Genomic DNA, 19,007 nt, shown 5'->3' with positions numbered 1-19,007 from the left:
GGTGCTTCCAACAATTTACCATATCTTCTAGTTCACTCATAAAAAACTGCAAACACATACAACCAATGAACCAATGAGTTAAAAAAAAAAAAAAAATAATAATCGGGGTAAATCAGATAAGAAATGATATGATGTACGAGAAAATCTGGTAAATCAGAGAACCTGTCCACAGTATTCAGCTGCCCAGATACCGTTTCCTCGCAATCGGGGTTCATTTTCACTGAGGAATTTCGTCGAACAGTTGGTGTGCACTGTCGCAAATTTCAAAATTCTCCGGCAGATGTGAAAAAACTGAGTTAAACAACATGAAGGGCTTTAAGATCAAGCAAAACGAGTAATGCAGACTACGATTACCGAGTAATAGCAGGTAGTGTAGAGAAATGAAGGAGATGTAGGGAAGATGAATGCAGATGTATTCTCTTTCTTTTACGAAGTCCTGGAAACAAAGGGAAGTGAGGTTTGAACCCAAAGATTTACTAGAACAGTCACTAAGAGTAGGGTGCGGTGCGGTACGGTTCGGCCAAACTCTGTACCTAGGGTGCGGTGCGGTACGGTTATAAACGGATCGGTTTATTGGTTGAACAGTCATAAGCAATATGATTAATAATTAACTGATACTCATTCTACAATTTTTTTTTCAACTTCTGTTAAATTTTTTTTCTAATGATTTAGTTAAAATTTCATTATATATTATATACAGCAATAAATTTAACAAGACAAATTTTAGTATATTAATTATTTTAAAAAATTTAATTTTGGATGCACTAAGAAAATGAAATGAAAGAATAATTTTTTTTTTATATGATATCTTTGTTTTTTTGCTTGGTTTTTAGGGAAATGGTTTTGTTCCCTTAACCGATTTTCTAAAACTGTTAACCGAAGCTGAACCAATTCCACGACAAAGTTAAAAGATCGGTTCACTAAACTGCTTTGGCAAAATGGTTTTGGTTTACCGGACCTACAAAATTAATGGTTTTTTGGTTTTGATCTATTGCGGTTCGATTTATTCTGAATACTCCTAGCTAAGACGAGTAAAAATGGATAGAGCTATTGGCTAGGGGTGTAAAATATACGAATAACTTTTGCAAACCTAAACCATAAGAACTAAATTTTGAAACCTTGATATTCGGTTTTTGCCGATTCATTTAACCAATCGTGTTTTTTTAGTGAAAACCCGTTCCGGGTACGATTAACATGGTTTTGAACCGCCTTTCTTTTCTTTTCTTTTTTCCTGTTTTTCAAAATACACAAAATTAGACTTGAAACGTGGGGAAAGAAAAAATGAAAGTTTGGTCAAAATGTGAGAATTATCCTTTTTAATATTATTAATTTATATTAGTATTTTTTTTCCAGTTAAATTCCATTAAGTTCAACTCACTTTTTGTTGTTATGTTCAACTACTTTCAACCAGAAAGAACTTGGGCTAAGAGAAGTTTAACCCCGAAGATTACTAGATCACGGATGTGATTAGGAGAAAGTGAATACGATATAGTATACAATCCTGTAATTTTTTTATCCCGAGGTAGTATAAAAACTGATACTTCTTTTGAGGAAATATAAATAAATACCTATACTTGTGGATGAGTAACTTTAGAATGTCAATTTATTTTACTGAGGAAAATAAATTAATTACTTTTAACATTAGCCTGCACTATTATGGATTTTGAATTTCGCCCATAAAAATGTCTCAAAATTCTTGCTATGTTGTCATGTATAGTGTGCACTATTATTGTATTTCTTAACCAATGAGAAAATTAAAATTAACCATACTTTCGTGAATGAGAAAGCCTAATTTATATGGAATAAAAGTAGTGTATTATTTTATTGATTAAGTTGTATAAAATTTTTCCAACAAATAAATTTCCGAATAATCCTGATACATCACAACATGAGCATAAAATATAGCCCAAAAAACATACTCCCTCCTATTCCACATAATTGTCCCATTGTCCATTTTCGTCTAGTCGGATAATTGTCCCATTGTCTATTTTGGGTTAGTGTTGTGTGGTCCAAATTCAATTCCATTTCCGTCTATTCACATAACTGTCCTATTGTCTGTTTTGCGTGGTCTAAACTCACTTTCTTAATTCCTGTGTCATTTTCACAATGAGACGATTATGTAGAATAGGAGGGAGTACATCGTTGGTCAATTTCTAAACCTCAACGAGTACCCTCAAAACAACTTGAACACAAGAATGTCCTTTCAAGGCCCAAGGCCCAAACAGGACTAGAGAACCATTCAAAACGGACTAGAGTTTGATTATTTCCCCTCTTTTCTTTTTTCACACAAGTTTGATTATCTCCCCTCTTTCCTTTTTTGGTAAGTTTCATTCATTTTTTATTAATTTATCCCCCCTAAAAAATCAACAACTCCCATTACTTTATCTATTATTTATTCATTATTCATTCTTTATTATTTTCTCTCCCCTAAAAATTTCACAACTTACAATACTTTATTATACTTTATTCCTTATTTCTTCCCATTTCTTAATTTTTGTGGCCAAAAGAAAGGAGGAGATAAAAGAAAATTGGAGGGAGTATTTATTAAAATGGACTAGAGAACAATTCAAACTCGAAAAATGCCTCTAATCACCCCTGGCCTTAACCAAGCTACTCCTTCACATAATCACATGTACTCAATTTTCCATTATCTGAGCTATAAATCACAGCCACAAATATTCTTGATGTACAATCTTCCCGCTCCATTTTAATATATTTGCGAAGTACCAGGAACACCAACATTACAAATTCGAAACCATAAAGATCACACCAAATACACTAAAACATATCCTGCTTGCAACAAACCATAATCATCCATATCCATACAAATCCGTACTTCTTCAGTAATACACTAAAACAAAGGCATACAAAGCAACTAACCATAGTCGTCCATATCCATACAAATCCGTACTTCTTCAGCACTACACTAAAACACTAAAACAGAGGCATACAAAACATTGTTCTAAAATAGAGGGAGGTGTTTATCTTCTACCCCCATGTAAATCCGGATTTGAGTAAAATTCCAATTCATGTATGCAACCAAGCAGTTCACCAATGCAATCTCCACTGTACCTCAACCTTCCCTGACTCGTGTATATTCGAGCAATTAGCATCTGGAAATTCAATCCGTTTTAAAGGGTGCCTCAAACAATTTGCCATATCTTCTAGTTCACTCATAAAAAACTGCAAACACATACAACCAATATGAGTTAAAAAAGCATCTGCAACACAACCAACTAGGATTCAAAAAGAAATGCATAAAAAAACATTGCTGGTGGAGAATTTTGAATCATGAGACTCAGTGACAGACCTTGCAACTACTTGACCATTATCGGAAAAACGACCACTACAACATTTTAATGTTGTGGTTCAATCTTTCCTTCTCAATCTTGTGATAAGAACAACTTAAGACAGAAATTTCGTGTTTATTGTCTCATTAGGATTAGAGAAAGCAAAATGGTTTACCAGTACCACTGCTCGACACATTAACTTTGGCACCTGTCTATTGATGTTTATGGGTCATTTTTTATGTCAATAAACTTAGGCATAACGTCAAATTAGTAAATTCTGGTAATTTCGAATCATATCAATTACGGGCAGGTAATTCGATTTTTGCCAGGTCTAAATGTCTAATTTCTAATTGAGTGCGCCTTAAAAAGGTAAAATCATTACTAATACTAGGTAAAATGCTTGATAGCATACTTTTTAGCAGAAAAAGCTATCAACAAGTCAAAATAGATGCAACATTCAACTGTAACTTAAGACAATGGAAGATTTAATATTCTGGCTCAATGTCACTGACCGTGACACACAGCTAGCTGATGTATTAACCAAGGCTCTAAGCAGGCATTAGTTCGAGTTACTTATTTCCATATTGGACAATTGTGATTTGCATGCTCCAACTTCAGAAAATGTTCAATATTCCAAGACCATGTTCAACTAGATAGCATAGAGAATTACTAACCCTAATTCTGTTGAAAATGACAGAAAGTGAAGACATGAACATACCTGGATCATCAAATCAGGATCTTCTGAATAGAATCGAAAAGAAATAATATCAGGGCGACACGTCCAGAATATACCATTCAAAAAAGCTGAAACAGATGATCTTGAGAGTTTCAAATAATAGAGGGTTAGCTTCAGCTCTGTGATATTACGTGGGGGTCCAAGATTAACATCTCCGAGTTCTTCTTCATTAAATTTGATAGTATCACATACAGACTTCACAGTATACACCCATAAAAATTTGTTAGTGCAAATAATAGAGACATTCATTCAGACTCAAAACAATTATACAATACAATACCTGATAAAGAGGGTTGGCTAGCAAAATTTCCACAGCATGGCAGCTTCTTAGTCCTGTCATTAGCTTTTGCATTTTGAAAAATCCTGGAGTATCAAGGTAATTAGTTGTAGTGCGAACAGAAATATCGCAACTGGCTTGACTACTAATGGTGATAGCAGGATAAAGGCCAAAGGCGCCTCCATATGTGAACTTCGTCAAACTTGGAGCATCAACCATAACATCTACCAAACCACCACAAACATCCAAGCAAATCACCTTTAGCCGAATACTTGAAACCGTGATAGTTGTCAGCTTTCGACAGTTGTATAAAAGCAAAGTTTCCAATGAGGCTAATTCAAGTAGTAGTTTGCCAAGATCCCCGTCAGTAATACCAGAACAATAGATATCTAGTACCGTCAAATTTCTCAATAAACCAGGCTTTGACATAACTGGCCAACGATCAAAAGTCAAGCCTGAGAACTTAAAACACGCAAGACTTGAGGTCTCGAGAATGATTGTCCCATCTTTAGGTAAAGTGTGACTTAAAGTAAGCTCCTTCAGTTGACTCCAACAAGGAATGACAATAGTGTTGAAGCCAGAGCAATCCTTAACTGACACACACTTCAACAACAGGCAGGAATTAATGATATGATTTAGCATACGTTCCTCTACATCAACACATATTAATTTCAAAGTCTGAAGAGATGCAAGATTTATGGCTCCGTTGTAGTACGGTATTTTGACTTGAGAACAATTAAGTTGCCTTAGAGATTTTGCGGAGAGCAAAATGTCAGGCAATTGGTAGTTAAGAGGACCATGGAGATCAAGTCTTGCAACCTGATTGCGCACAGCTATCTGAATCCACTCATCAACTTTGCAAGAAAACTCTTCTAATTTGCTAGATAACTCTATTGGTTCAACATCGCAGCTAAACACTTCATTAGAATCTGGAAATATAAGTCTGAGCGTCCTTACACGCAGGCTATCTTTAGCGTATCTTTGCATTCTACTATCTATATATCCTAATAATCTTGCAGAGACTTCCTCAGAGGGCCAATACTTGTCAGGGAATTTCGTCACATAATAATGAAATTCAAGAATTGGGTTTGTAGCCAAAATATGAGCCCACCTCTTCGACAAGATACAAGTCCTGTACGCCTCCCTCGTATCCAGAAAAGAAATAATATGATGTACGATAAAATCTGGTAAATCTGAGAACCTGTCAACAGTATTCAGCTGCCCAGATACAGTTTCCTCGCAATCGAGGTTCATTTTCACTGAGGAATTTCGTCGAACAGGTGGTGTGCACTGTCGCAAATTTCAAAACTCTCCTGCAAATGTGAAAAAACTGAGTTAAACAACAGAAAGGGGTTTAAGATCACGCAAAACGAGTAATGCAGACTACGATTACCGAGTAATAGCACGCAAAATGACTGGCAAGTAATATAGGAAAGATGAAGGAGATGTATTTTCTTTAACGACGTCCTGGAAACACGCAAGTTTTCATTTTGAGAAAAGAGGAACTATTTTTGGGACCCAAATATTACTAGAAAGGTTTTTACCGCTCGGGCGCTCAGCGGTCATGTTAATGATCAACCGATAATCCTTCCACGAATACTTTTTTAATTTTTTATTTGAGTTTTCATTTTTTTTTTTTTTTTTTGTTTTTGAGAAAAGAGGAACTTTGGGACCCTAAAATTACTAGAAAGGTTTTTAACCTTATAAACAGTTCGGTTAACAGCTCAGGAGCTCAGCGGTCCTGTTAATGAACAACCAATAATTCTTTTACGAATACTTTTTTTTCCCAACTTCTGTTATTTTTTTTATAGTGGTTTAATGAAATTTTCATTATATATTATACTCAAGAATGATGTTAATTAGACAAATTTTAATATTAGCTAATCGGTTTAAGCACGTTATAAATTTCTGTTTGGTAAAACGAGTTGTAAAAGGTACCAAACCCGAAAGGTACATGAAAACTAAAAAGCTAACTAAAATCCGTAAAGGTAGCTGATAAGATAGCTAAAATTTAGGAGCGGATAAACTGTATTATATAAAAAAAAAAAAATTGGCAAAAATTAATAAGCAAGCGCTAATTTTCATCGACGACGTTTTAGTAAATATCGACGACATTTTTTAAGAAAAAAAAGACGATAACTACCCTTGCACTCATACACCACTTTCTCTCTCTAAAAAATTTCCTCTCAAATTCTACTAAAAATCAACTAAATTAAAAATAAAATAAAACCAACAACAACAATTAACAAGATTAATTAACATGACAGATCCCGAATAACCGGTACTTAAACAACTTAATCGCTTCATTATTTGGTTAATTTTTTTTTTTTGCGCGCCTTTAAAACTATTCGATAATTGATTTACATCACGTATTGACTTAGTAATAGCAAACATTGCGATATTTTTGCGTAAATCAGAAATATGTACCCCAAAGTTGAACCATGGACCAAACGTTGAGATCCAACGTTCAGCCATGGACCAAACGTTGAAACCAACGTTGCCATGGTCCAAACGTGGGAAACCAACGTTGGCCATGGTCCAGACGTTGGATTCCCACGTTTGGCCATGGTGAACAATTTTTTTTTTCTTTTTTACGTTTCGACCATGGCCATTGTTGCGTTCACAGACTTCCCACGTTTGGTCCATGGTCGATTGTTAAATCTCAACATTTAGTCCATGAGCTAGTTCATTTTTTTTTAAATCGTGTTTAATACGTTTATTTGCCGATTTTTTAAAATTATTTAAGTTTTCTAGTCGATGTGCGTTCATTTTGAACATTTTTTATTGGTTTAATGCAGATGGGAGATCGAAATTTAGTTGGTTTTTAGTAGAATTTGAGAGAAAATTGTCTAGAGAGATAAATGAGTGTAAATGTGCAAAGTGCATTATCGTCTTTTAGAATGAAAACGTCGACGATATTTACTAAAACGTCGACGATGTTTACAAACCGGGAAATTAATCTTACACTCTTGTAAAACAATTTGTGTTTTAATTCTAATTTTCTCATTGATTAAGAAATACAATAAGACGATACTCGACAACAGAGCAATAAGTTTGAGATCTTTATGGGTGATATTTAAAATCCATAATAGTGTAGCTAATGTTGAAAGTAGTTATAATATTTATGCATAGAACTAGTTTAATAACCAAAAGTCCAAATAAATTAATTAATAAACATGCAAAAAAGTTTTTTTTTTATAACCAAAAATTTTAAATGGATAAGTTGTCGTGTTTTCATCGTACAATGTCGGATTGTTATAATAAACTTAAAATATAAATTAAATTTAATATTTGTTAACATTATAAAACAATTCTACAGAAAAGTTGCTAAAATAAACACTCGGGTCAATTACTAAGGCTCAACGACTAGGCCCAATAGAACTTGATCACAAGACTGTCCTTCACGCCCAACACAACTTGAGTACAAGTTTAACCCAATTGTTATCCGTCATCGACAAATTACCGATGCCGATTAGCATTGACAAATTTTATCTAAACTACAAAAAACACACCTCCGACCCCAGATTACCCAAAATTTTATCTGGCATACGAATTCACAAAAACCGCTTTCAAAATTTCATCTAAACTTTCAATCCGCCTTCAACAACAAATCGAGCAAGAAAGTAACTTAATTTTGTAGAAGGATTCAAACTCGAAAAACGCCCCTAATCACCCTTGGGTCCTAACCAAGCTACTCATTCACATCTCATAATTCGATGACCATATCTCACCAAGTCAGCAGTAACAATGCTTCCTTCACTTGTACTCAATTTTCCATTATCGAAGCTACAGCCACAAATATTCATTTTACGAAGTATAAGGGACACCAACATTACATATTCGAAACAATAAAGATCACATCAAATACACTAATCCTACTTGCAAAGAGCCATAATCGTCCATATCCATACAAATCTGTACTACTTGAGTAATACACTAAAACAGAAGCATACAAAACAACGAACCGTAGTCGCCCATATCCATACAAATGCGGATTTGATTAAAATTCCAATTCATGTACGCAACCAAGCAGTTCACCAATGCAATCTCAACTGTAGATCAACCTTCTTTGACTCGAGTGTATTCGAGCAATTAGCATCTGGAAATTTAATCCGTTTTAAAGGGTGCTCCCAACAATTTGCCATATCTTCTAGTTCACTCATGAAAAGCTGCAAACACACAAAAGGTAATTCGATTTTTGAAGCAATACTAATACTATGTAAAATGCTTGGTAGAATACTTTATACTCGTAGCAGAAAGAGCTGTCAGCAAGTCGAAATAGATACAACATTCAAACGTAACTTAAGGCAATGGTAAACTTAATACTCCGGCTCAATGTATGACTGACCGACCGACCGTGAGACATAACTAGCTGATGTATATACCAAGACTCTAAGCAAGCATTAGTTTGAGTTACTTATTACCAACTTAGACAATTGCAATTTGCATGCTCCGACTACAGAAAATGACCAATATTCCAAGAAGACCATGTTCAACTAAATAGCATAGAGAATGGAAAAAATGATGACATGAACATACCTGGATCATCAAATCAGGTTCATGTAAAAAAAATTGAAAAGAAATAATATCAGGGCGGCACGTCCAGAATAAACCATTCAAAAAAGCTGACATAGATGATCTTGAGAGGTTCTGATCATAGAGGCTTAGCTTCAGCTCTGTGATATCGCGTGGAGGTCCAAGATTAACATCTCCAAGTTCTTCTTCATCAAATTTGATATCGTCACGTTCAGACTTCATAGTACACAGCCATAAAAATTTGTTAGTGCAATTAATATAAACATTCATTCAGACTCTAAACAATTATACAATACCTCATCATAATCGTCGGATAGCCAAATTTTCAGAGCATTGCAGCTTCTTAGTCCTGTCATTAGCTGTTTCAATTTGAAAAATCCTAGAGTATCTAGGCAACACGGTATAGTGTGAACAGAGAGAACACAACTGGCTTGACTACTAATGGTGATAATACAATCAGGGTCAAAGTCCCCTTTATATTTGAACTTCGTCAAACTTGGAGCATCAACCGTGACATATAACAAACCATGGCAGTCATCCAAGTAAATCTTCTTTAGTTGAACATTTGAAATCCTGATCATTGTCAGCCTACGACAGTTGAACAAATGCAAAGTCTCTAATGAGGCTAATTCAGGTAGTAGTTTGCCAAGATCCCCGTCTGTAATACCAGAAGAAAAGAGATCTAATGTCCTTAAATTTCTCAACAAACCAGGTTTTAACATAATGGGCCAACGATCATCATAACTGTCCGAGAACTGAAAACACGTAAGATACGAGCTCTCAAGAATAATTGTCCCATTTTCGGGTAAAGAATATTTTAAAGTAAGCTCCTTCACTTGACTACAACAAGGAATGACAATAGTTTTGAAGCCGAAGCAAAACTTAACCGACAAACACTTCAACAACAGGCACGAACTAATAATATGATTTAGCATACGTTCCTCTACATCAACACTTATTAATTTCAAAGTCTGAAGAGATGCAAGATTTATGGCTCCGTTGTAGTACGGTATTTTGACATTCATACAATAAAGTTCTCTTAGAGATTTTGCTGAGAGCAAAATGGCAGGCAATTGGTAGTTAATTGGACCATCTAGATCAAGTCTTGCAACCTGATTGCGCACAGCTATACGAATCCACTCATCAACTTTGCAAGATAACTCTTCTAGTTTTCTAGATAATTCTAATAATTCTATGTCTTCAACATCACAGCCAAACACTCTATTAGAAGCCGGAAATCTAAGTTTGAGTGTCCTTATACGCAGGTTATCTTCAGCGTATCTTTGCATTCTACTATCTATATATCCTAATAATCTAGCAGAGACTTCCTTAGAGGGCCAATATCTGCAAGGGAGTTTCGGCTCACAATAATAATGAAATTCAAGAATTGGGTTTGTAGCCGAAATATGAGCCCATCTTTTCGACAAGATACAAGTCCTATACGCCTCCCTCGTATCCAGAAAAGAAATAATATGATGTACGAGAAAATCTGGTAAATCTGAGAACCTGTCAACAGTATTCAGCTGCCCAGATACCGTTTCCTTGCAATCGGGGTTCATTTTCACTGAGGAATTTCGTCGAACAGGTGGTGTGCAATGTCGCAAATTTCAAAATTCTCCTGCAAAAGTGAAAAAACTGAGTTAAACAACATGAAGGGGTTTAGTGCAAAGCAAAACAAGTAATGCAGACTATGATTACCGAGTAACAGCAGACAAAATGACTGGCAAATAATGCAGGGAAGAATGGAAGATGAAGGATATTATTTTTGACAAAAGAGGAACTACTTTTGGGACCAAAAGACTAATAGAATTACAAAGGGAAGTGAGGCTTGAACCCAAACTACTAGAACACTCACTAGTCACTAGTCACTAGGGAGCGGTACGGTTTGGCTAAACTCTAAATCTAAATCACATCGTTTATTCATTTATATTTACTCCCTCTTATCCCGCATAATCTTCCATATCGCTTTTCGAATAATATTTAATAGGGTGTTAATATGTGAAGGAAAATGAAAATAGTTGAGAGAATGTGGAATTACATGTTATATTAACTAATAACCACAAATGATAGACAAATAAGGTAGGTGGAATATTTTTGTGAATTTTCCGCTTTAGGAAATGTGGAAAATGCTAGTGGAATAAGAGGAAGTATAAAAAATAGGGTTTTGATATATACAACCATTCGGTTGTATTTAAGCATTTAATATCTTCCAAATTTGGTTAGGGTACATGGTTATCAAACTTGATATGGCTAAAGCTTACGACAGGGTAGAATGGTGCTTTCTACGCCGAGTACTGATGACTATGGGGTTCGATGGGATATGGGTGAACCGGGTAATGGACTGTGTGTCATCTGTAACTTTCTCGGTCCTTATTAATGGTGAGCCATCTTGGGAATTTCGGCCAAGTAGAGGTTTGCGACAGGGAGATCCGCTTTCACCATACTTATTCCTCCTTTGTGCCGAAGCTTTGTCTAATATGATGCGACGGGCCGTCGAGAATAATGTTATTCATGGGATACGAGTTTCATCCACTGCACCGTCTATTTCACATCTTCTGTTTGCGGATGATAGCATTTTCTTCGTTCGAGCAACTTTAGAGGAAGCGGAGGCAGTGAACGGTATTTTACGAAGATATGAGGCGACGTCTGGTCAGTTGGTGAGTTTAGATAAGACCACAGTTTCCTTTAGTAAGGGAGTTCTTGAGGGCCAACGGGATAGTGTTGCGGAGAGATTAGGGGTTAGTATTGTTGAGGAGCAAAGCGAGATATCTTGTAATCACTGACATCATTCGAGACAAACTTTGCAAAAGACTTCAAGGATGGCGCGGGAAAATTTTGTCTAGGGGCCGGTAAGGAAGTTCTTATAAAGGTTGTGGCCAATTCACTCCCTACCTATGTGATGAGTGTGTTTAAGATTCCTGTGAATTTTTGCAAAGAATTAAGATCGATAGTGTCACGATTTTGGTGGGGGCATAATGAGAATAAAAAGGGGATTTTCCGTGTGGCTTGGAATAAGATGGTGAAATCCAAGGCTGATGGAGGACTCGGGTTTAGGGACTTCAGGCTCTTCAACCTCGCAATATTGGGCAAGCAGGCATGGCGTTTAATCACGAATTCGGGCAGCTTATGGTCTCGGTTGATGAAGGCTCGATACTACCCCGAGGGTGAGTTCATGACTACTTCGATTGGACATAATCCCAGCTACACTTGGTGGAGTATTTTCGAGGCAAGATCGGTGTTGGAGCAGGAACTACCAAGGAGGATTGGAGATTGGAAGGAAACGTATGTGTGGGGACATGCTTGGGTACCTAATACATAGACAGGACGGGTTATTTCGCCTTGCTTGCCGGGGAATGAAGGTATGCGTGTTAGTGAGCTAATGTGTGAGGACAGGATGAGATGGAATGCGGTGAGGATTGCCCAGTTGTTTTTACCCTTCGATCGCGACCGTGTTATGAATTTACGAGTGAGCCCGAATAGGTAGAGGGATATTTGGTATTGAGGAAGGGAACGGGATGGGATGTATACCGTTCGGAGTGCATATAAACTTCTTGTCGGGGATGTGGGTGATATGGCCAGCTCGTCTGACTGGGAGAGAGGGAAATGGCTCTGGAATCGGATTTAGAAGGTTTCGGTCTGGCCCCGCGTTAAACTCTTCTTCTGGCAAATGTGTAGTGAACCGCTGGCCACGAGAGCAAACATCGCTGCCCGGATAGGAGGTGAGTGCTCTTCTTGTCCTTTTTGTTCATCTTTTATTGAGTTGAGTCTTCATTTATTTCGGAATTGTGGGGTGGCAAAATGGGTATGGGAGGAGCTGGGCTTTGAGGATGGAACGAGTGATGATGGTGGGGATATTCGTGCTTGGGTGGAGCAGGCGTGGAAGGAGATGAGTCCTACGGAGTGTGGTACTTTCATGATGGGATGTTGGGCTATTTGGGAACACCAAAACAAGGTGATTTTTGACGAAGCAAGGGTCGATCCGAAGGGAGTTGTGCGAAGGGTGAGGGATGTCCTAAGTGAAGGTGATGGACTAGAGGTGCATACAACAGCGGGAAGGAGGAGACGTGGAAGGGGCGAGGGAGGGGACTCGGATAATGTGGAGGGGTGGAAGGTGGTGGGAGATGGCTATGTAAAGATTAATGTGGATGTGGGGGTGAAGGAGAAAGAAGGAGTTGGGACGGGGATTGTTTGTCGAGATGGACGAGGTAAGGTGCTTTGGGGATTGTCTGTTATTCGGGAAGAGAGTTGGGAGGTTCATGAAGCGGAAGCTATAACAGTGCTCGATGGGTTGGAGTAAGCTGCTCGGAGAGGAATGTCAAAGGTGGAAGTGGAGAGTGATAGCTTGATCGTGATCGAGGCTATGCGGACACAAAAGCAAGGACGGAGTATATTTTTCATATTGTTGATGACATTGTTGCTTTAGTTTCTCATTTTCAGTCAGTTAGATGGTTACATACGAATCGTCTTAACAATTGTGTTGCTCATGCTTTAGCAAATTTAGTTCCTAGAGTAGTTGGTAGATTTGTTTGGTCGTCTGTTTTGCCATCGACAGCTAACGCTGCTGTTTTGTTTGATCGATCTTTAATAAAGTAATGCCTTCGGGCATCTTGTCCTAAAAAAAAAGACTAAATTATACACAATCTAATGTAATTAATGCATATCTTAAGACCTTCTTTTCATATTTAGTTTCTTAAATACAGGTTGTATATATATCAAAACCCAAAAAATAATTGACGTGATTGCTCATTAAATTTGTCGACAATTTGAATTAGTGTGTCACGACCTTTTTGGAAACAATAGGTCTTGGTATAGACGGGTGGGGCGAATAGACGGGTAAAGACTTCTAATAAAATGGGTAGGGGGGACAAGGTGGGGCATCCCCATGTGCTTCCCACTTTATGGTAAATGGGTATTTTGTGAGGGGAAGTGGTATCCGTCTATACGTATAGACGGATAGTGTCCGTCTATAATGAGAATTTGTGTTTTGGAAATTACTAAGGCTAGAGTAGGCCTGATACAACTTGAACACAAGACTCTCTTTGCATCCGCAAAGATGAGAAGCTAACCTCCTCATATGTCCTCTCTCTCCTCAAATGGAGAACCCCATTATTGCACACATTCTCCCAACAAATGGGGCACCTCTATTTGTAGGGAAGATTCCCAAAGAAAAATTAAGGTCTTTTGAAATGTTTTTAGGGGGGCTCCCAAATTTTTGGGTATAAATTAATATTGTTGGGGAACACCATTGTTGCATAGATGTAGATATAAATTTGGGAGGGTAAATTAAAAAAGTAGCGAAAAATGAGGTGGGTGAATGAGAGAAAGAAAGAGAAAATATGGAGAGTCTCACCTTTGCGGATGCTCTAAGGCCCAACATAGCTGACGAACAAAATCACAAAAATATAATTTCCAAGTATTTCATTAATTTCTTGAATTTCTCATAATTTGTATTGATTAGCATTTAGATTTAGAACAGTCCCCATTACTTAAAGAATAAGAGGGCTCAAAAAATTTTCTGCTTAAATAAAATGTCTATGATAGATCCTTATTCATTATGTCAAATTAATTAAAAATAGTATAATAATACTATTTTTAATGATTAAGTAAGTATATAATTAGGTTCAAGTTGCATGTCATGCTTATTTAATATGAAAATTATTAAATTTTCATTCTTATACGGTTATGCCGTTTAAGCATGCTATTAAGCTATACTCCTTATGTTCCTGTCAATTATTGTCCTTTGGTTTTGACATAAAGACTAGGGAAAGAGGAGGGGCAATTTACTAAATGGCAAGTGGACTAAATTAAGTGTGAATAATCAAATTGTTCGAAATTTCATTCTTAAAATAGTAAGGACAATGAGTGAGATACCCAAAAATGGAATAAGACAACAAATGACCGAGACCGAGGAGTATTATTTAACGTCTTTATAAATCATTCTCCAAAAAACCGTACATTTGCACAAATCTACACTAGTTAAAACTAATTAGAGAACGATTCAAACTCCGAAAACACCCTTGTCCCTTCACCAACCTACTCGTTCATATCGCATAATTCGATGACTATGCCTCATAGGTAACATACTTCCTCCACATGTACTCAATTTTCCATCACCTGAGCTCAAACAACCACAAATACTCATTGATGTACAATCTTCCCAGCTCCATGTTAACATCACAAATTCGAAAGCATAAAGATCACACGAAATCGGTACTTGTTCAAGCCATGTATGCAACCAAGCAGTTCACCAATGCAATCTCAACTGTACAACAACCTTCTTAGACTTGAGTATATTCGAGCAATTAGCATCTGGAAATTCAACCCGTTTTAAAGGGTGCTTCAAACAATTTACCATATCTTCTAGTTCACTCGTAAAAAGCTGCAAACACATACAAACAATATGAGTTAAAAAAAACATCTGATTTTACAAGTTTGAATCTTGAGATACTTCTTGACCATTATTGGAAAAACGACCGCTACAACATTTTATTGTCACTGACCGTGACACATAGCCAGCTGATGTATAAACCAAGACTCAAAGCAGGCATTAGTTCGAGTTACTTATTTCCAACTTGGACAATTGAAAATTGCATGCTCCGACTTCAGAAAATGTCCAATATTCCAAGAAGACCGAGTTCAACTAAATAGCATAGAGAATAACTAACCCGTAATTCTATTGAAAATGATAGAAAATTAAGACATGAACATATACCTGGATCATCAAATCAGGGTCTTCTGAACGAATCCGAAAAGAAATAATTTCAGGGTGGCACGTCCAAAATATACCATTCAAAAAACCTGAGACAGATGATCTAGTCCAATAATTGAGGCCTAGTTTCAGTTCTGTGATATTGCGTGGGGGTCCAAAATTAACATCTCCGAGTTCTTCTTCATCAAATTTGATATCATCACATACAGGCTTCATAGTATACAGCCATAAAAATTTGTTAGTACAATTAAAAATTTGCCATAACAATTATACAATACCTCATCAGCATAGTTGGTTATCGAAATTTTCGGAGCATTGCAGCTTCTTAGTCCTGTCATTAGCTTTTTCAATTTGAAAAATCCACGAGTATCAAGGTATTTAGGTGTAGTGTGAAGAGAGATAACACAGCTGGCTTGACTACTAATGGTGATAGCACGATAAGGGTGAAAGCTCCCTTTATATTTGAACTTCGTCAAACTTGGAGCATCAATCATAACATCTAACAAATTAGAGCAATAATTCAAGTAAATCTTCTTTAGCTGATTACTTGAAATCCTGACAGTTCTCAGAAAATGACAGTAGGTTAACCGCAAAGTCTTTAATGAGGCTAATTCAGGTAGTAGTTTGCCAAGTTCCCCGTCTGTAATACCAGAACCAACGATATCAAATGTCCTCAAATTTCTCAATAAACCAGGCTTTGCCATAACCGGCCAAAGATCATCAAAATACTCGCCCAAAAACTGAAAATGCGTAAGACCCAAGGTCTCAAGAATGATAGTCCCATTTTCAGGTAAAGAATAACTTAAAGTAAGCTTCTTCAGTTGACTACAATAAGGAATAACAATAGGTTTAAAGCCAGCGCAATTCCTAACCGACAAACACCTCAACAACGGGCACGAACTAATGATTTGATTTAGCAGTTGTTCCTCTACATCAACATGAAATAATACCAAAGTACGAAGAGATGCAAGATTTATAGCTTTGTTGTAGTACGGTAATTTGACATTCATGCAGTCAAGTCGTTTTAGAGATTTTGCAGAGAGCAAAATGTCGGGCAATTCGTAGTTAATAGGACCATCAAGATCAAGTTTTTTAACCTGATTGCGCACAACTATCTGAATCCACTCATCAACTATGCATGACAACTCTTCAAATTTGATAGATAACTCTGTTTCTTCATCGCAACCAAACACTCTATTAGAATTTGGAAATCCAAGGCCGAGCGTCCTTACACGCAGCTTATCTTTATCGTATCTTTACATTCTTGTATCCATATATTCTAATAATCTGGCAGAGACTTCCTTAGATGGCCAATACCTTGTGGATGAATTCTCCGTCTTACAATAATAATGAAACTCAATAACTGGGTTTGTACCCGAAATATGAGCCCATCTTTTCGACAAGATACTAGTTCTATACGCCTCCCTCGTACCCAGATAAGAAATGATATCATGCAAGATGAAATCCGGTAAATCTGAGAGTCTATCAACAGTGTTCAACTGCCCAGGTATCGTTTCCTTGCAATCAAGATTCATTTTCACTGAGGAATTTCGTCGAACAGATAGTGTGCACAGCCGCAAATTAATAATTTCTCCTGCAACAAAGGAAAAACTGAGTAAAGCCAAAGGAAGGGGTTTACTTCAAAGCAAAAAGGAGTAATGCAGACTACGAGTAATTACCGAGTAACAGCACACAAAATGACTGGCAAGTAATGTAGGGAAGAATGGAAGACGAAGTAGATTATTTTGAGCAAGTAGAATTATTACAAAGGGAAGTGAGGTTCGAACCCAAAGATTACTAAAACAGTCACTAGGGTGCGGTATGGTTTGGCCAAATTCTGAACCTAAATCCCATTGTCTCTATTGATTATAAAATGTTTAGCTAACCGATTTCAATAGTTATAAGTTGGCCCGGTTTACGGTTAACCGTTAAATCATTCTAGAAATACGGGTATTTATTTTTTCAATTTGTGTTTATTTTTTGTTGATAGTACATCGGACATATAATTTACTTACTGGATTATACTCACGATAAAGTTAATTGGATAAATTTAGAATTAACCAATTTAAAAACTTCTAAATTTGGATGCACTAGGAAAATGAAACGAAAGAATAATTTTATATATATATATAATATTTTCATTTTTTGAATAATTTTTTTTAAAACTGTTTGGTTCGGTTAACCTGTTTTCTAAAACTAAGAACCGAAACCGAAAAAATTCCATGATAAAGTTAACAGCTCGATTTTTGGTTTTTTTTTTGTTTTTCAATTTATGCAATTCAGTTTTTTTCTGAATAGCTCTAATTAGGATGAGTAAAAATGGATATGACTAGGAGGTGAGGAAAAAAAAACGAACAACCTTTGTAAATCGAAACCAAAATAACTAAGTTTAGAAACCGCAAAATTCGTTTTTTTTTTCTCGATTCATTTAACCGAGGAAGTTTTTTTAGCGATATGTGTTCAGGGTAAGGTTAACCGGATTTTAAACCGCTTTATTTTTATTTTTATTTTTATTTTTATTTTGAAGAGCATAAAATTTGACTTTTTATAATGGGGATGACGCAAAATGAAAGTTTGGTCAAATGTTTTTAATATGTTATATAGCTTAAATGGGTCCAACATATATAATACGGGTCTGAATATGTATTTTTAAAGAACCCTATCCAAACCTGCCATCCCTAGTGTCTGAGAAACAAGAATCCATTTTTGAAATAATGCCGAAAAATAAAATATTTGTCATTTTGGGTCGGTTTTGAAAATATTTGTCAAAATGGTGTCCACGTAGGTTCGGAATTTCTAGACCTGAAACACGCCACTACCAATGGCGTGTTTTGTGAAAGAAACACGCCATTAGCAGTGGCGTGTCTTTACAACAATTTTTTCTTCAACTGACATAACTTTGAAAAAAAAAAAAAAAAAAAAAAATATTATACTAAGACACGCCATAGGGAGTGGCGTGTTTCAACTCCGAAACCCGTCATTCCCAATGGCGTGTTTTTTTTAGTCCATTTTTTAATGAAGTTTCTTTCCCTACTCATTATAAACACGCCATTGGTAGTGGCGTGTTTTAGGTCCAGAAATCCCGAGCCTACGTGGACACCATTTTGACAAATATTTTCAAAACCGACCCAAAATGATAAATATTTTATTTTTGAGCATTATTTCAAAAATGGACTCGAGAAACAATAACCTTTCTAAGGGATTTGAAAACAATAAATTGATCATAAATTTGTAACCAACACCACGTAATCTAATGCAAGTTTAATTTGCTACCGTATAATTTATTATTTCAATTTATTAACAATTCATAGAACTTACTCCTAGAGCTGGCAAGTCTGACCCGACCCGAGCGACCCGACCCGAACCCGAGCAAACCCGACCCGATCCGACCCGAAAATATTGCGACCCGAAACCGACCCGACCCGACCCGACCCGATGATGACCCGTAACCCGACATGA

The 19,007-nt window shown here is 36.5% G+C and overlaps 4 protein-coding genes across 4 annotated transcripts; all 4 read right to left on the bottom strand.

Annotated features, from left to right (window-relative positions):
- Positions 1-2,774: 2,774 nt before the first annotated feature.
- Positions 2,775-5,845, bottom strand: LOC141606646 (F-box protein At3g59000-like). The gene is made up of 4 exons (XM_074425853.1): positions 5,697-5,845; positions 4,307-5,616; positions 4,009-4,221; positions 2,775-3,183 (listed from the first exon to the last, which is right to left on the bottom strand). The coding sequence occupies exons 2-4, from the start codon at positions 5,555-5,557 to the stop codon at positions 3,049-3,051; spliced, it is 1,599 nt and encodes a 532-aa protein (XP_074281954.1). The 5' UTR covers positions 5,558-5,616; positions 5,697-5,845; the 3' UTR covers positions 2,775-3,048.
- A 2,189-nt stretch (positions 5,846-8,034) lies between these two features.
- On the bottom strand, positions 8,035-10,626 carry LOC141606645 (putative F-box/LRR-repeat protein At4g15060). Its single transcript, XM_074425852.1, has 4 exons — positions 10,538-10,626; positions 9,136-10,457; positions 8,843-9,055; positions 8,035-8,472 (listed from the first exon to the last, which is right to left on the bottom strand). The coding sequence occupies exons 2-4, from the start codon at positions 10,396-10,398 to the stop codon at positions 8,338-8,340; spliced, it is 1,611 nt and encodes a 536-aa protein (XP_074281953.1). The 5' UTR covers positions 10,399-10,457; positions 10,538-10,626; the 3' UTR covers positions 8,035-8,337.
- A 4,068-nt stretch (positions 10,627-14,694) lies between these two features.
- Positions 14,695-17,438, bottom strand: LOC141609452 (uncharacterized). Its single transcript, XM_074428501.1, has 3 exons — positions 17,228-17,438; positions 15,552-17,142; positions 14,695-15,218 (listed from the first exon to the last, which is right to left on the bottom strand). Exons 2-3 carry the CDS (start codon positions 15,762-15,764, stop codon positions 15,084-15,086), a joined length of 348 nt encoding a protein of 115 aa, XP_074284602.1. The 5' UTR covers positions 15,765-17,142; positions 17,228-17,438; the 3' UTR covers positions 14,695-15,083.
- On the bottom strand, positions 15,831-17,083 carry LOC141608751 (uncharacterized). Its single transcript, XM_074428095.1, has 3 exons — positions 16,981-17,083; positions 16,027-16,722; positions 15,831-15,889 (listed from the first exon to the last, which is right to left on the bottom strand). Exons 1-3 carry the CDS (start codon positions 17,081-17,083, stop codon positions 15,831-15,833), a joined length of 858 nt encoding a protein of 285 aa, XP_074284196.1.
- Positions 17,439-19,007: the final 1,569 nt, after the last annotated feature.

This window comes from Silene latifolia, chromosome 10 (assembly GCF_048544455.1).
Source record: "Silene latifolia isolate original U9 population chromosome 10, ASM4854445v1, whole genome shotgun sequence".
Classification (NCBI taxonomy): domain Eukaryota; kingdom Viridiplantae; phylum Streptophyta; class Magnoliopsida; order Caryophyllales; family Caryophyllaceae; genus Silene; species Silene latifolia.
The sequence above is the reverse complement of the archived record's forward strand: the minus strand, read 5'-3'. Positions and strand labels throughout refer to the sequence as shown.

Coding starts and splice junctions, on each gene's coding strand:
- LOC141606646 (XM_074425853.1), bottom strand. CDS start 5,557: ATGAACCTCGATTGCGAGGAAACTGTATCTGGGCAGCTGAATACTGTT. Junction 4,222..4,306: donor TAGCCAACCCTCTTTATCAG/GTATTGTATTGT, acceptor TATACTGTGAAG/TCTGTATGTGATACTATCAA. Junction 3,184..4,008: donor ATCCTGATTTGATGATCCAG/GTATGTTCATGT, acceptor ATGTGTTTGCAG/TTTTTTATGAGTGAACTAGA.
- LOC141608751 (XM_074428095.1), bottom strand. CDS start 17,083: ATGAATCTTGATTGCAAGGAAACGATACCTGGGCAGTTGAACACTGTT. Junction 16,723..16,980: donor TGATATCATTTCTTATCTGG/GTACGAGGGAGG, acceptor GTTGCGATGAAG/AAACAGAGTTATCTATCAAA. Junction 15,890..16,026: donor TGTTATGATTGATGCTCCAA/GTTTGACGAAGT, acceptor AAATTGAAAAAG/CTAATGACAGGACTAAGAAG.
- LOC141609452 (XM_074428501.1), bottom strand. CDS start 15,764: ATGAAGCCTGTATGTGATGATATCAAATTTGATGAAGAAGAACTCGGA. Junction 15,219..15,551: donor ACCCTGATTTGATGATCCAG/GTATATGTTCAT, acceptor ATGTGTTTGCAG/CTTTTTACGAGTGAACTAGA.
- LOC141606645 (XM_074425852.1), bottom strand. CDS start 10,398: ATGAACCCCGATTGCAAGGAAACGGTATCTGGGCAGCTGAATACTGTT. Junction 9,056..9,135: donor TATCCGACGATTATGATGAG/GTATTGTATAAT, acceptor TGTACTATGAAG/TCTGAACGTGACGATATCAA. Junction 8,473..8,842: donor AACCTGATTTGATGATCCAG/GTATGTTCATGT, acceptor GTGTGTTTGCAG/CTTTTCATGAGTGAACTAGA.